General features: G+C 40.0%; 2 protein-coding genes across 2 annotated transcripts in view; both read right to left on the bottom strand.

Moving 5' to 3' along the window:
* PDE3B (phosphodiesterase 3B) overlaps positions 1 to 16920 on the bottom strand; it is an 87394-nt gene extending 70474 nt beyond the window's left edge. Inside the window, exon 1 of the mRNA XM_080404642.1 lies at positions 15673 to 16920. Coding sequence (XP_080260768.1) covers positions 15673 to 16782 — 1110 coding nt within the window. The 5' untranslated portion in view covers positions 16783 to 16920. The remainder of the gene's footprint in view (positions 1 to 15672) is intronic.
* Positions 1 to 17274, bottom strand: part of RIC3 (RIC3 acetylcholine receptor chaperone) — a 415628-nt gene that overhangs the window by 46391 nt on the left and 351963 nt on the right. The window lies entirely within an intron of this gene.

Genomic DNA, 17274 nt, shown 5'->3' with positions numbered 1-17274 from the left:
TTTGTTTGTTTTTTTAGGGGGTGGGGGTAGAGTCAGGGAGGTTTGGTGATTTGGTTGCTTGACTTTTCCCCACCAGGAGCTTTGTGTATACCTTTCAGATACTAACACAGCTCTAACTGATGAACTGTCAAAGTTATTCTTTTCAAAATGAAGAAAATGCAGGGGTATTATTATATGGAAGAATTATTCTAAAGTAACTTGAAAACCCTAGTATTTAAACATTTAAAATATGTTAGCTTTTTAATGTTCACAAAAACACAGGAACACAAGCGTATTCTATATTAACTTTGGCATTTTAGCAAGTTTAGCCTTTAGCCACCATTTAAAATCTAAGTTTATTTATGTGTTTGCCTGTGTAACAACACAACAACAAACCCCACACACTCTTCTTGGTTTAACCTGTTGGTGACTGCATGTTTTTTTTCTGTAAAAAAATAACCAGCCATGACTAGCCATAAGGCAATACTCATACTAACAACATACATCAATATTAAAGCAGTTACTGTGAATTTGTTTACACTGTAAGTGAAATGCAGAAGACACGATGATTTTCTGAGATAAAACACATACTGCTTTCAACACTAACTGGTTTATATTAGTGGCTAGGTAACCACTGGAAGTTACTGAATTTTAATCAACAGAGGAAAAAAGTATTTAGGAAAAGAATCCCTTGCTTTAGAGGTTAAATTTTCATACAGATCACAAAAATTTGATTGCACATCTTTCAGAATCAAGCACAACTACAGTGTTCTTTGGAGAAGTAAGCTGGAGAGTTTAAATAATTTTACAATGTATCCAAAGTAACACTTTGCAAATTTGCATGAGCACCACAAGCAGCAGTCACTACCAAACAGTCTGAGATGAAGCCAGTCTTTTCCTTTGTAACAGTCGAGTCCAGCTTGCAACACTATCAAAAATAAAAGAACTGTAAGCTAATTGCTGGCAAGTATGACGCAAGCGGTTTCCTCGGTAACAGCCCAAGTTGCTGAAGTGCCTGATCTAGCATTTCCTCATCTGTTTGCACTCACACCAGCAGTCTGACAATGTAGTCACTGCATCCTGTTTCACTCGGCAGCCAGCGAAAAATACTGAGCTTAACCCTTGACTAACATCTTCACAGTTAACCAAGCCTATCTATAAATTAACTTTTACAATAGCGTTTTCTGCATGCCTTTTTAATTTTCTCACCTTTGCAGTAGCTGTCTACATTGCATTTTCTTTTTAACTGAGAAGGAAAAACATGAGAAAGAAAACATCATCTAAAATTAAAAAAAGTGTAACATATCTTTCAATTTGCATTTGCACTACTGAAAGTTTCTGCCACATATTAAGTTTAAGAAAATTAGTCACCTGCAGATCTTACATAAAACACCAAATTACCCATATCTCTGATTTTCATTGAATGGTTTTAGCTTTATAGTTCCAGAATTTTCCTCATTTTGTACTATACTCAAAGTAAATTGGATACAAACATCAAGAGGATGCATCTAACTACCGCTCATTCACTTCAAAAAGATGTGTATTCATATATAACTAGGAAGCATGTTTTAAAAATTTGTCACAGAACAGTTACTGTATACAGCCAGGAAAACAAAAATCACATTTTGAGCTTAACAAAAAAAATATGTAGAGCATGGATCTCATCTGTGAGCTATCTTGCAGGGAAACTGCAGATTCTGGTGGGAAAAAAATGTTAAAAAAATGCAAATGCTGGCCTTTCTGACAATATATTGCACATGCAAAAAAGACAGTTTTAAGTTTTATTTTTAAATGTGAATTTGAACTTGGTCATTTCGGGACATGAATAAAGATGAAACAAGCACAAAGCCTTTATTTGCTGACATTGTTGCTTATCTGGTGTAAACCGTAACTGGTTTTCTGTACTATGAAATAGTTGCAGGGCACAAAAAAAGCAAGAAGGCAACATAGAAGTAGTATATTTTGTTTAAAAATTTTAGGCAATGCTTCACCAAGGCAAAATACACATGAGACATACTGCTGAAAAAAAGTCTCCCACCTTCACTGACCTACCAGTGTAATTTTAAGTGGAAATCCCCTAAAGCATTCTGAAATAGACAGCCCACAGCCAGCCAGAACAACCTGTCACAGCAGCTTCCTGGCCACTAAAGAGAACTAGGTATCAAAAATGTGAAGGTGCAGGGAGGAGGCAACATTAGGGACTCTTCACTATTTCTTTCACAAAAGCTTACTCACTCACGAGGCCAGGTTCATATAAAATTAGAACCACTCTAAAAGGAGATCTAAAGCAGCCCTGACTTTCCAGTAAGTGGAAGTCTCATTCTTTCAAATACATCATGGATCCTCCAGTTTCTTGGGAAGCCTTCTTAAAATCTAGTATCATAACTTACCCAAATTCCAAAACACAAAATATGAAGTTTTAATCCAAAAAGTCCAGGGGTACAGACAAATGAGTGGCCTGTAATAAAACTCCGAAGAACAGTATGCAGTTATGCACTGGCCACTATACTTTTGTAGGAAATAAGAAACATAAAAGGGCTACCACGTTTCACAATATGATTGATGCTCTGGCTTAGTTGGTAATTAACTAGTTGTTAGCATCTCAGCAATGATGTTCTCTAAATGCAGATGTTTCCATCAGCAGGCTTTTCTATGCTATTAGTATAGTTTTCTTCTGTTATCACTTCTTAGCTTCTTGCCGTACACCTGCATTACTCTTCATTCTGATGTTGCAGTACCCACACAGTAGGTAGGAGGGCAGAAGAAAAAAAGAAATAAATGTTTCCTTTACCGATAGCCTGTGTTCCTCAATGGAATGGAAAGCCAGCTCAGAAAAAAAAAATACATTATCTGGTATGTAATCACGGACATTCCAGAAAGAGATCAAGAAGTTTCAGGGATGAAGAGGCATTGATAGGCAGAAAACCTGTGATTACACAAGGCATGTTGAGGAACCCAAATATCCCTGTAGGGGAGGGAAGCAAACCAACACAGTCTAGTGAGACTATTGTTGCAGGTTTATGCTGAGATACAAAAGATTCCCAACCCAACTCTACTCATCAGCTGATCAGGAATCCCTGAGAAAAATCATGAGCCACATGATGTCTTTAGGTTATGGGATTCAAGGCTGAGACAGGTTCTCCAAAACTAAAACATAAAATGGTTGCTGAGGACATCCTCAATAAAATGAGGTTTTAGATGTCTGGATTAGAACCAAGTGGAGGAACATCCACATACAAGTTCTGTCAGAAGGCACTATCTAAACATAAACACAGGCATCAAATGGTTTAACCATTTCAGTTATGTAGCTGATACATAACAAGACCATTTTGCATAGAAGGCTAGCCTCTGTAAAGCTTGGAAGTCTACCCAATTACTAACAATTTAGTACTTTTTCAATACTCAGAATTGTTATCCACCTTATACAAGTCCAGCAACTATGGAATCCACCATCACAATATACATTTTTTCTCCAGCTATACCCTGACGGGGGCATGAGAAGAAAAATACAGCTCTCTCCACCAAGCTAGATAACCTCCCAAATGACACTCATGACAAGACAGATGCAGGGAAGTCACTGCTTTTTTTTCTTGGGTTACCCCTCTTCCTGTAATTGGCAGGGGTACCACTGCAGAATGTCTCAAAAAATGAAGCAGAGTTGATGGGAAGAAAAAGACAGACCTGGGACACAGCTGGGAATCTAACAGACACATTGAGACAAAGTACTACTCAAAAATTGGAACTAAAGTTCAAAATTTCCTTCAAAAAAGAAAATTCTACAAAAGTCCAGTTAAATTTGCTTGCCTTGTGGAGGCAAATAAAGCTCAAGACATCAGGACAGAAAATATTCCTCTGCTCCTACTCGCCCTGTTGCAACCATAGCTGTAATCAGAATGAAATACTTCAATTAAATTTGTATATGCATGTCAGTATTATAAAGATCAGGGAAAGCTTTCTTAAAGCTCTCAAAGATTGCAGGAAGGTACATCAACAAATACAAATCCTGTAATTCTTTCCTTCCATTTTGAATGGAGAAATGAAGGGAGTAAGATACTCAGTATTTATTTTTTAAGGCACAATTCATTCCCTATTATCATTAGTCAGCCATCTACTCTTGCTACAGCTGCAGCACTTGAGCTAATACTACTCCTATTTCTCCTTCCTCACTTGTTTACAATAGGAAAGAGGCAAATCATAAACGAGATGGCTAAAGGCTTAGTCTTCTCAAAAAGAAAACCCAACAACCTAAAACCCCCAAAACACACACAAACAAACAAAAGAAAACCCAAAAACCTAGACAACCTTTGTCCCCTCTATCCAGGAAATAAACAAGAGGGTTGTTTTCAGCTTTGAAACCACACAGACATACAGATTCTCTTTGGGCAGCAAAGAGTAAGTTCCTAACTGCAAAAGCTTACATATTAAGAGCTCAGATCTTACAAATAAATTTGCAGTTATGCTTATAGAGAATGAAGCAGGCGAGTAAGCACCTTGCATCTAACTTGCAGGACTAAAATAATAAAATGAAAAAACAAAGACCTTTACAATATTGTATAGTATCAAGGTAAAGGATAAGGTCTGTACGAGTATGTCAAAATAAATGCACACACCTTTTCAAATGTAGTCTACTTACGTATCGTTCTTCAATAATGGACATTTACATGGTACTGAAGAGATTCTAGAAACATTTTTATGCCGTAAATGCAAGGAAATATTTAATCTGTTTTATAAATTGTATGTTACCAAATGTTCTACATAAGTGTGGGGTTTTTTAAACAATAATTTCATTACTAGGTTTCTAAAGAAGTGCTTTCAGCCAGAACATTTTTATGTCTTTGCTGAAAGATACGTGTAATTTTGGACCAAGATATGTTACTGATATTTGGACCAAGATATGTTACCAAGATATGTTACATGTTGAAGGAGAAAGAACACACTGGTAGGAAGAGAAGCTAAAATAATTATAAAATTAAAAACAGGTAAGGACAAGGAAAAGAGAAAGGTAAATGATGGTTCAAAAAAGACAAGCAAGGAAGCAATTTACTACTGAACACTGATGTCCTGAGAAATTATTTTTTTTGTACTTTCAAGGCCCATTTTCTAAAAGCACACCAATCCTGTCCATCATCAGTCAGGTGAAAGGCACATAGCTTTAAGAATGTATTAATTTGTGATTGTTAACACTTGCTACTAGAGGGCTAAAGTTATAAATTAAATTAAACCCTGTGAATTTTTAAACAAGTAGGAACTACAGTCTCAATCCTTAAGCACATGTTCTTTTCCACTTGAAAGCATAAAGAGTTCTGCTGACTCTAGGGAGCTTCCTACTAGAATAACCTTTAAGACAAGTATAGAAGACTTACAGATCTTTAGCAATGAAATTTTAGTCTCACAGGAAAAATTACGTAAGACTAACTATATACCTTTATAGGTTCATTATTAAAGCTGCATTCTCTTTTGCAGTTAATGTCTAAATGGCATCTCTTTTTTTATATGAGACACAGTTTGAGTCGTTTCTAAAGTTGTAAGATGCTTTCCTGAACAAGATATTGATTTCATATTTACAGATACAACACCAGTTTCTAGATTAGTTTGTCCTGAAATTTTATCTTTAATGATCTTATTAAATGGATTACACAAATTTCATATGTAAGCAGAGTTTTACTCAGTTTTAACAAGACTGTTTGAAGCTTAAAGACTTTTAATTAGTTTTGATTTTTAGTCTTCATAAAAAATTGTTATCCTTCACACTGACTGAAGCACTATATTTTCTTCTTCACAACATTCTGCAGATGTCTCTGATATGACAGTCATTGTCTCATCTCTTATTTGAAAACAGGCCACACTTAAAAGCAATAGTCAGCACCTGTCTCTCCTCATCTACTCCCATTTTCTAACTTTCATCTTGACATCATGGAAAATCACTTGCAAACCTATTATATTCAAGGTCCTTTAAAAATTCTTTGGCATGTAATGAACTGTCTGCCAGTTATAAAAAATAAATTAATTAAAAGCAATGATGACAAAGACAGGTCATTAACACAAAAGCTGTTCTAAACGATTCTTTCTTAATTAAACTTGTTCAATGAGAAGCTCCAAATAGAAGGAAAAATCAGATTTTCAATATTACCATGTCATGGAAACTTTCTTGCTACTTTTTATTCACCATGGCAGTATCTCTTATAGAGAGTCTACACTTTTCTACAACTACATAAAAATAAATTAACAGATACTTGTAATCAAAATACTTCCAACTACGCTTTGCCATAACAGCACAAAGCTGTTATTTACATCATGGTAACCACTTACTTTGACTTCAGATAAACATACTACATTTAATCAATCATTGGAAAAATCTTAAGTAACATTCCTCAGCTTCTTACTACTTCACAATAATAAAAAGAGACTAAAAGACACCTAGTTAAACATGTATGTTTGTAATCAACTGAAATTCTCTCCTTGGAAGTTTCATTTGAAATTTGCTTTGTAAGCGTGCTTCAGTGATCCCCACATGGATACTATGCTGCCCTGAAAATGCAGTTAGTTGAAACAAGGAGAGACAAAGGGCACAAACAAGCCTGTTTGTATTTTCTAAGACATGAAATGTGCTGCTCTATCCTATACCAACATGTTAGGAAGAACCAAGCCCCTCTCATCACTACTGTTTGTGTTTGTTTACCCCATTCTATAAGCAGCAATACCAGCAGGTATGTCTGCATTTCAATGCACTTCTGTATGCACAATCTCAATGGAAATAGTATAACCCAGATCAACATTCATCTTTCCCTGAGCAAAATAGAGCCTGCTTCTCACAGATCTGACTGCTCAAGAGTAAAATTGTTCTAGTGTGCCTTTACGTCTTCCAGTTTGAGCCAATTCCTTCAGGGCAGTGCCAGAGCAGATGGCATTTCACAGGCACAGCAGGATCTAAACTTTTTCAGCCTGCTAATCACACCTTCAGGTTTCAACACAAATTTCCCTCCCCTACTATCCACATCTAAGACGATAACACTTGTAGCTACAAAAATGCAGTTTAAATTAACTGAAATTTAATTTCATACTATGTAATGAGGATAATCCTATTCCAAGGGAGTAAGAGTGTGCAGCATACTACGGAACTGCAAGAGCTTGTGAGTGCATTTACACATTACACTGTCTAGATGGCAAACCAAATGAAATGAAGGCTAGTGCGGATGTTAATCAAAACAATAATCACTTAAGACTTCTCTTAAAAAAAATTCCTTTCTTTTTGAAGTTTGAATTGTTAAACTATATGCATGACAGTGAATTTTACTAACTACTAATGATGTCCTATAAATACAGAGATCACTCCCTGCCTCCGAGAAAGCTCACAAAAAGGCAGTTCACTTCCAAAGTTACAAGCCCAGCTAAGAAGCCGTTCACTTCTGTAAAGCACACACACTGCCAGGTTCCCTGGCCACCATACAGCTCTCACACAGAAGACAATGAGATAGCTGAGGTTTAGTGTTTATCAGTCATCATGTTGAAAAACATCAGCAATTTGTGTGAAAGGATAGAAACTGTTCTGGAAAGCCAAAAAGTACTAGAAAAACTCACTGATACCTGTTCTTAAAAAAATTACTTCTTATCCTATATTAGTAACTTAAGAGTACCCAGAAATTTAGAAATCCTTTAAGAGAATCCACTAGGCAGAAGGCACAAAATTATATTCCTGAAGTAGCAAACAGGTATCACACAACAACGCTTAGAAGAAAAATAACTACAGAATAAACCCCAGAAAATACATTATGATTGAATTTGTAATGTTAAACTGACTAAGAAAAATAAAAAGATCCTAAATGTAAACACAGGCCTTTAATTTTAGGTCACATTGGAACAAAAACTATGCTAAAGACATGGACAGCAAGCCTAATATAATAAAGCCTTTTTTAGCCTTTTCTTTAGCTCCTATCCTGTTAAAAGGGTTTAATCTAATCAAAGAGAAAATGTAACATGACCAATAACGAAGGCTAAAAGAGACACTCTGATACCACAGTGCCTACACAGGGAGTCATAGTTAAGCTGTTATTGCAATAAAACTGATAAAACTTCCCTCTGCAAACCTTAAGCTTCACACACTTTCAGAAGAGTTTATTCTACATTGTGAATTCTGCAGATAAAACTGTACTGAAAATAGGTATAAACAGGCAGGTGTGACACAGGCTTGCTGTATCACTACCTAACAGTGGTACAGTTCTGCTGGGGCAGGGGAGCAGCACCGGCCGTAATGGGTATACCGAAAGTACTCACCCCAAATTAAAACTGCATGTATATTTCTCAATTACTATTACCAGCACAGATATAGCTAAACCAATGTACCTGTATTGCTAATTCAGGCAAAAAAAACCCTAGAACGTTCCTCATAAAAAAGGGAAGCTCTCTTAAAACCAAATCCAAAGCACCCAAATACAGCTTCTCACGGACATTTTCTATTCAATTTCTTGAATAGCTTAAAAATAGTAAATCATATAGGAAAAAGATAATTTTAACTTTCCATAAAACAAACATTTATCAAATGAACAACAAATGGACCATTTGCTGCAAATATGCCTTTAATGTTCCTTTATGCAAACCTGAATACCTACACTAAGTTAAGGTTGGCAACTCAGTAACGGGTAGCAAAACTTGTCAGGATTGGCATTCAATCAGTCATTTAATTGGTAGTATGTCGGCTTTTTCCACACCTCCTGTACAAAGTGAGGTTAGCAATGGTAGCCATGAATGTATTGCATAGCAGCACCGGTTTGAACAATCAAACAAACAGAGGGATGTAAAAAAATCACTCAGATATCTGTGCCCTGTTTTGTCCCTCTTCCAGTAAATTTGCACTTGTTTCAAAGGAACATGCTACATATAAAAGCTATGAAAAAGTAGGGATGGCCCTACACATCAAAACTTACTCCTGGTCACCAGTAGCCTGAATTTATGTCCTTTCCCAAAGCTGTATGATCCATTTTCAAATATAAAACCACTCTGGGAACTATAATTTTATGTCAGCAGTCATTCATTGTTATGTTGTCTCTAGTTCCCTAAAACACTTCATTTTTTCACATTTGCCAATAAGGCCATTCACTTAACTGGTCTTCTCCGATCTGTTTCTGTTACACTTCCCCTTCCCAAATACCATCATCTGTCAGTTTACTTGTTACCCTGTGAACTCTAATTTATTAGCATCCATGGTTCCTGTCTGTTTGGAAGGTTCTAGTATGCTTTTACTTCCACTGGATCCCTAAAGTTATTGATCCTTTTTATGTTTCATTAATGTTCACTCATATATTACACAGTCTGCCCTTACCAATGCAAGCCCTCACTTTTACCTTAAATGTTCATTCCTGCTATTTGAGTTGCAGAAAAGTTGAATTATTATTTTTTTCCCGCCAAAATTTACTCTGCTGTGTCATACTATCTCACTAAGCATTGTTTTCACCCACTAAAAAAGGCATGTTGAAATTCAATATTTCCTTTCACTCTTCTTTATTCTCATCTTAAACTATTCTTTCAGCTCTCTCTCCACATAGTTTTATCCTGAAAAAAATGGGTGAGATCCCAGCAAAATATTCAATGGCTTGCACCTCCTGTGATCTGCTCTCCCTTCTTATTTGGCAGGCAGTAGTTTTTCTCATCTGTTTTCCTCCACAAATTTTTGCATCAATGACAGAACAGACTACATCTCCCAGTTTCCCTGTCTGCAATCCTTATCTTTGCACAAAAGTACAAGATTTACTCTTTCCCATCTTCAGCAACTAGTTTCTGAACACCAGACCTGAGTTGGCTTTGTTCATTTGTTCAAATGAATGACGGTAAGACTGCATGAAGTTTCCATTTTTAGGTATCAGAAAACTAAAACCAGCGGAAAAAAGCTTTTTTAAAAAATACAACTTTCCTATCAAGTGTCAAATAAGGCCCCATGCTTTAACAGAATTCCCACCCCCCAGTTCTGGTATTCACTCATTAAATACATTTACTTATGTAAAGTTCAGCTCACACTGCAGACTTGCTCCATGTTGGGGCATATTCCATAGGGTCTCTTCACTTGCCACTCATTTTTTTTTCATAAAACTTGCTGGAATTTGGTATCTTTGAAAGTTCTAAGGCCATAGTATTCAGTCAGTTCAGTTGGTCAAGTTTAGGATGGTACTGTCAGGTATATACATGCACACACATACACTGTGTCAAAAGATGAGTCTCCTCCTCAGGAAAATAAACCTGACTCCTTGTAATTCTCTTCCCTTTCATATTTAACCTCACAAAATACACTGTTCATGAACTGCAGCATGGAGGCTGTCCTCTTTACCATTCTAGAGACTCCCCTAGGAACCTTTTGTTCCTCATCCCTACAGTTTTCTTTCGTAAGTTTAAAATACCTTCCTAGTCAAAGCTGAAAATTAGTACTTTATCCAATTTATCCTGTTAGTTTTCTTTGACACAGTCGATCATACAGTTCTTAGAACCTTCTCCCCCAGCTTCCTCCATTACTTTCCTACTGGCGCTCTGGTCACTCCTGTATCATGCCAGCTTCACTTTCCTCCAAATTTCTCCAATATTTCCACAGCAGTTGTCTTTGATCTCCTTCTTTTCTCCTTTTACCTTTTCTTGCCAAGAAACCACACCTGCAGAAACAGCCAACACCCTTCGCTCCACTGACAATTTAAAGACATGTTTATTTCCCTGCTTTTAGTGTACTTTTCTGTCCAGAACATGAGCTGTCACCAAGCCTTGGATATCTAAAAACTGGCTTAAGGTAAACTTAGCTAACAGAGTTCTTAACTGCACTCAGTCTCCCTGAGGGCATTCTTTGTCATTCTCTGTGAACCAGAGTATGGTCCTGGCAGTGACTTTGCCAGAGGATACCATCTTAAACTCTGACCTATCTACAGGTCTCTATGGGCAGACCATGCTCAAGAAATCCTTTCTTTGTGGTATAATACTACAAGAATATAACTTCAGGATGAAAAAAAAAAAAAAAAGAAGGTGTATATGTGTGTGTAGAAAAAGTATGCAACTCTTCCCAAGAGTCTTCTTATTTCACATTTCAACTACTGCAAAACATTTTGTCAGGGTCAGAGAAAACCAGACAGAAACAATATAATCCTACATATCTTAAATACGGTTGGAAAAACAGTCTTCCAAGACTGTTGCTTTCACCATGTAGTCCTTTCTCTTTGTGTATTCCCTGCATTCAGTCACATCCCATTGAAATTGACTACATTCACAGCTCAACACACACATTTTTACTTTTATTTTCCCCACAAGACAAACAATAAAAACCCAATACGAAGATTCTGTTAACAACGGAAACAAATCCTGACATGCAGGTACACTTGTGGTAACAGACATTGTAATCATTAGAGGATAACTTAAAATCTCAAAAGAGCTATTTTGTTAAATACAGAGCAAGATGACTTATATTTTATGTTATTAGCTGCAATCAACAGGTAAAGGCTCACATGTTACTAGGCTGCAAGCAGTATCTGAGTGTAACAATTTTAAGACACTGTAGAATACATATTAACAGACAGTATCTGCACTAGAAAATTTATCCGCCAAGTACTTAAGGACAAAGTATAATCTATTTCACAAATAGGTGACACTGATCTAAATTGTCTAAGCAAATAAGGAACTGCATTAATTTCAAGTTATGTATTTTAGACTTTTCAAATCAAGTCCTGATCTTCCTAAGCTAATGCACCAAGGTACAAGATAGCTTGGAACACAAACTGGGGAAAGGTGGCAGTCAATTCAACAACCAACCTAACCACAGGACAACTGTTCTGTGCAACATGAAAGGAGTCTATCCATGAAATATCCCAGCCTTCCTATGTGTTTGAACCTAGTCAGGTAACTAGGAAAAGTATTAGCTCTGTTTGCAGACTGTTTTGGACACACATCCTACATATTTAATTAGGAAGGCCTATTCTCTACTCAAGGAAGAATATAAATTTTAGAAACCACATACTCTTTCTGGATCTGAGAAGTTCCTATGCATGAGTTCCTACACACGGTTATTTGCTCTCAAATACATATTCATCATCATGATGTTAAAGAATGAATAGCTTTTACTACAATACTTTTCAGACATAGAGTGTTTAGAAAATCTGCAACACTGAAAAGCACCTTTTAGATTCCCAATTCATATACAGCTTTCATGTGGGGGGAAAAAGAATTAAGAAAAATAACTAAGTGCTAAATAGACAACAATCAATGAATATAAATCCTTTGATACCAGTAGTGGTAGGTACAGCTATGAGATTAGTATCCAATTAATACATATAATCTAAACATAATCTACACAAAATTTATAATTCCAATTAATACTGCAGCCATACTGCTAATAAGCAATTCCTCTCTAGGTCCAGGGCAAATACTGAAGTAAGAATATAAAAAGCCTGTTTACTGCTAAAATCATATGCATATCTGTGAGCAGGATAAGTGTTAATGTAGTAGTTCAGAAAAGACACTGTATTTGCATAATTTTTAACTCTTGATTTTAGTCACATTGCTTCCTTCTATGTGTATGTTTAATTTTTTATAATAGCTTTTAAGTATACTCACATAAAAATTTAAAGATATAATCTATTCAAAACCCTTTCCCACCACCTCAAACTACATTGGTAGCCACATGTACTACAGAAAAGCCATACACAGCATGAATTTGTAGACTTTGGTGGCTAAACTAAGCATGAACACTCATATAAAAGGTAAGAAAAAGGTAATTAATTTTATCAACCTTCCAGCTTTATAGCTGCCATACCTGTTCAAGTACAGAAAGCAATAATCTAAATCTTTGTCATAAGGATTGCTCAAATTAGTAAGCATTTACAGGACTGTGCTCACAGGGCCTCTTTCCACTTCTACCCCAGAAAAAAGCAATAGCTCCATCCAGTTCCAGTGTGCACACACTACTGGTTGCACATACCTTTGTGTGTTGTCCCCACTCTCACCCTCCATGCATACAAACCCCTTAAAATTTCTGGCTTGATCTTATTTATGAAAAAGAACAGTCAAGTGAGTATAATAATTTTCTCATGTGTTTAACTAGACAGAGAGCCCGACAATTTCAAACGACAAGCATCTGGAAACTTAAGGTCAATACTAGTATTCCCTTTTTTCCTCAAAGAGCAACTAAAAATCTACTCAAGAGGAAAAATTTTCACAGTGAGAACAATCAGCCACTGGAATAACCTTCCCAAGGAAGTGGTGGATTCCCCAATACCAGACACTTTTAAGATTCAGCTGGACAAGGTGCTGGGCCACTTTTCCTAGGCTGTGCTTTCACCAGGAAAGGTTGGACCAGATGATCCTTGAGGTCCCTTCCAACCTCGTATTCTATAATTTGATACATCTGCCTTTTTTGTTCTTAAGCGCCCCTGCTTGCAGAGGTTCATATAAACCTCTGCATACAAGAGGTTCCTAACAATCATACAAAATACTTTGAATAGAATCACAATAGCAACTTAGCTCTCATTCATCAAAGTATTCCTGTCACGGTGAACCTGCAGCACATTCCTTGTACTCCACTGACCCTCCTAACAATGCTCATTGAACTCACTCTTATAACATTAATACTGCAAAAAAAATACTGAAATATTTTAAAATTATCTGCAAAATGTGCATTTAGTCCTTAAAGAAAACACGTATAATAAATGCTCTCTGGAAAGCATTCAGTGCATACACAGTCCTTCTGTTTCAAGAAAGCAATAAAAAAAAAACTTGTAGTGTTTATTCAAATAAAGTCACACATTATGGACTTAGTTCTTCCCCCCACCCAAACAATTGACATTTTATCAGCTCTGCAATGTCTGATCTCTCTCCAAGTCAGACAGGAGATCAGAGGATTTAACCTGTGTTATGCTTATAAAATCACATATAAAATGCTACGCAAAACGCGTATCTCTGAATACCACTTAAACTCTGCTTCATAAAGCACAAATATTTATTGTAAAGTATAATAGACTATTAGGAAAGCAAAGAACTTCAGATCTCTTTGTTGTTTCTGTTCACTTCTAGTGATAACAAAGATATCAAATTCTGGAAGTCTACCAAACAGTTACATTTTATCATGAACACGTATGATTTAAGTACTGCCAATAAATTCTATGTATTTAGTTATGGTTGACATTTATGATGTTACTTAAAGAATAATAAATGCCTTAACTTGAAATATGCGCATACCTTTAGGAAGTGAGCCAAATATCAAAGGGAGCATTTAGTACGCTGCATAAGAACAAGTATCTTCTATCATCTAGAAAGGTTAATGAAACCACATTTTCTGAAGTTTTTGTACTGCAGACAAATGTGGCAGAAAGAGAGCATTTACTATCCAGAAGGGAACAGAGAAAGTAAATTACTACACAATATTCCCTACATACCTTAAACACTAGTACAGTAATTTAATGTTTGTGTCATAGTATGCATTAGATAGCTCATTCAGTAAGTGTCAAATTATTTCTGAAGGCTGTTACAGCATACTTGCATTTAACCTTTTATCCAAAAACAATTACCACTGTATTATTCTGTTGTGCAAATGCAGGGAAATAAATGCTTGAAAACCACTCACCATTTCAGATTCACCTCGTATTTTCTCAGACCTGTTTCACTGACAATCACAAGAAGTGCATTAAGGAATACACGTCAAAGCAAAATTAGAAAATTTAATTTAGTATCCATGGATTTCAGCCACAACCTTAAGTAGACAGGGGCCTCTGCAGCAACAATCCCTTCTCAGAAACTGTTCCTTTGCACGTTTATTAAATACACTCCCCTTATTCTCTCTCCTATAACGGTCTGATAATCCACTTGCAGCAGCCTCAGGCCAGTTTCACCGGCGACACAACTCGATGTACTTGCAGTTCACGTGCAAGTTCCCCACATAAAAACAAACTCCACACACACAGATGGAGGGTTACGCTACAAAAAACCAGACTCATTGAAAAGTTTTCCAGGAGGTAGAAACCAACAGAGTTCCATTCAAGAAAAGTGAGCGTTTTGGGAATCCCTCCAGACTCTGCTGAACAGCTCTCTCTTCAGTAAAAAGAAGTTTCTTAAATCTCATCAACCCAAACCTAACGCTAATTTACGTGGAACGAGGAAAAGAGGGCGAGAAGGACAGAGAGAAACAAGACACAGTAATCTGCAAGGCAGAGGGGCAGCTGCCACTCAAACAACGCCAACATTTGATAAATAATACCCCTCAAAAACTGGTACTTCCTTAGCACTCAACAATCATTTTGTCGATAGAAAAATGGGAAGAACCAGAAGCGGCAAGCAGCTAGAAAGCTGTGGTTTCTTTCTCTCATAAAGTCTGCCAGAAGCGGAGGAGGTGTTGGGCTTCAGAAAAGAAACAAAACAGCAAGGTATCTGATAGCTGAACATGTTTGGTTTGGTGGTTTGTTCTAATCAATAGGAACTACTTTTTAATATTTAAGATCATATGAAAACCGAGCAAACCTATAGCAAATACATTATTATGATATAGCTTCTATACAGACAGAAAGGATTATACCGATTCTGCAGAACGGAGTCGAGAAACCCACAGACTAACACTTGCCTCCGTTCCTCTAACGGGAGTTTGCCAGTTAGCAGGCATCCAGCAGAGACATACACAGCAGTTAGGAAAAGCAAGTGGCGCTCATTTCTCAGGAAGTTTCTCCTTCCAGTTTCGAAGACACCTACCTGCTCTCTGGAAATGCAAGGCAACGAGGGTCTCCTAAACATTTTGCAGCTGCCATAGTAGCTGGCCGAAGTCTCGCCTAAGGATACGCAGCTAGACCTCCTCCTGGGTCTGATCACAGGCACTTTTTCCTCCACGCTGGGGAGCCGTGGGTGGTGATGATGCTGGTGGTGCGCTCCTCGGCTCTGAGCCGAGAGGATGCCGTGCTCTCCGCCACAGAGTGCTAGGAGGCAGCCTGCCACCCCGACCGAGCTGGCCAGCAGCGGTCTGAGGGCTGGGGGGAGCGAGTGAAGGGTGGTGAGCGACAGCAGCCACACCAGGCTGGAGAAGACCAAGACGAGGAGGCTCCGGCGCAGCTTCAGGGAGCTCTGCAGCAGGGTCAGCGCTGCCACCGAGCCCAGCACCGCCAGGAGCCTGCCTAGGACCACCTGAGGCTCGCCGAGGGTCTGGGGTTCCTCTTCATGCCCCTCGGCGGGCAGCAGCCACTGCAGCGCCACGAAGTCCCCCGAGTAGCAGCACACGGGAAGCGCCAGCAGCCACCAGCGGGTCGTGCCGCCGCCGTGCTCCCCGCGCCTGCCGCCGGCGAGGTAGCAGGTGAGGAAGAAGAAGGCACAGGCGATGCTGAAGAGGGGGCTGAGGCAGCGGGACAGGCACAGCAAGGCGTGCAGCGGCCGGGGGCTCCGCCAGCTGCTCCCGTCCTGCTGGCCCCCGGCGCTACCCCGGCCGTGAAAGGCCAAGAGCGAGAGGACGGCGGCGGCCAGGGCGCCCAGGCTGAGCAGAGCCCAGGAGGAGGAGGACGAGGCGGCGGTAGGGAACAGCAGCAGGGAGAGGAAGCTCTTCGGGGGGTCCTGCCTCAGGGGGGTCGCGCAGCTCTTCACGTAGCCGTTCCGCAGGCTTTCCGGGCTGCTGCCGCTGCCGCCGGGGAGCGCCAGGGGGGCGGCCGCCCCGCCGCCGTCCGGCTGCGGGCAGTGCTGCGGGGGCTTGCTGGGTCCGTGGGGGCAGGCGGCCGCGGCTTCTCTCTCTTCCCTCATGGTGGTCGGGGACGCGGGAGGGGGCAGTACGGGGGAGAGGCGCGGGTCGCGCTGGCTCCGGCCCGGCCGCGCCTCCCTCATCTCCTCAGGAGAAGGGCGCCGGGCTGAGCCGCCGCCTCCCCTTCGGCGGGCAGCGGCGTCCGCGGCATGGTGGGCGAGGACGGGAAAAGAGAGAAAAGGTAAAAGTCTCGCTCGCCCGCTCGCTTTCCCCAAGCGGATCCCGCGGCGGGGACTCGCTGCCGCCTCCCAGCGCTCGCCGGCAGCAGCGGCCGCTGGCGGAGCGGCCCCGGCGGGGGCGGGAGCGCGGCGGGGAACGGCCCCGGGCCGCCGGCCCGCCTCCCCTCGCGCCTGCCCTCGCGCCGCTGCACACGGCGCGCGCGGAAGCCCCGGCGGCGGCACGCGCCCCGGCAGCGGCCGCGCGCTAACTGCCACGCGCTAACGGCCGAGGGGGCTGGGCGGGCGGGGGAGAGGCGGGAGGCGCGCGCGGGCACGCGCTCCGGCCCCGGCGCGAGCTTCCCGCCCGAGGCGAGCCCAGGGGTGCCGGCGGGGCCGCGGGCCCGGCTCCCCGCAACG

This window comes from Falco punctatus (genome assembly GCF_963210335.1).
Source record: "Falco punctatus genome assembly, chromosome: 10".
In the NCBI taxonomy this organism is placed as follows: Eukaryota; Metazoa; Chordata; class Aves; order Falconiformes; family Falconidae; genus Falco; species Falco punctatus.
Note: the sequence above shows the minus strand (reverse complement) of the source record. Positions and strands in the feature narration are given on the sequence as shown.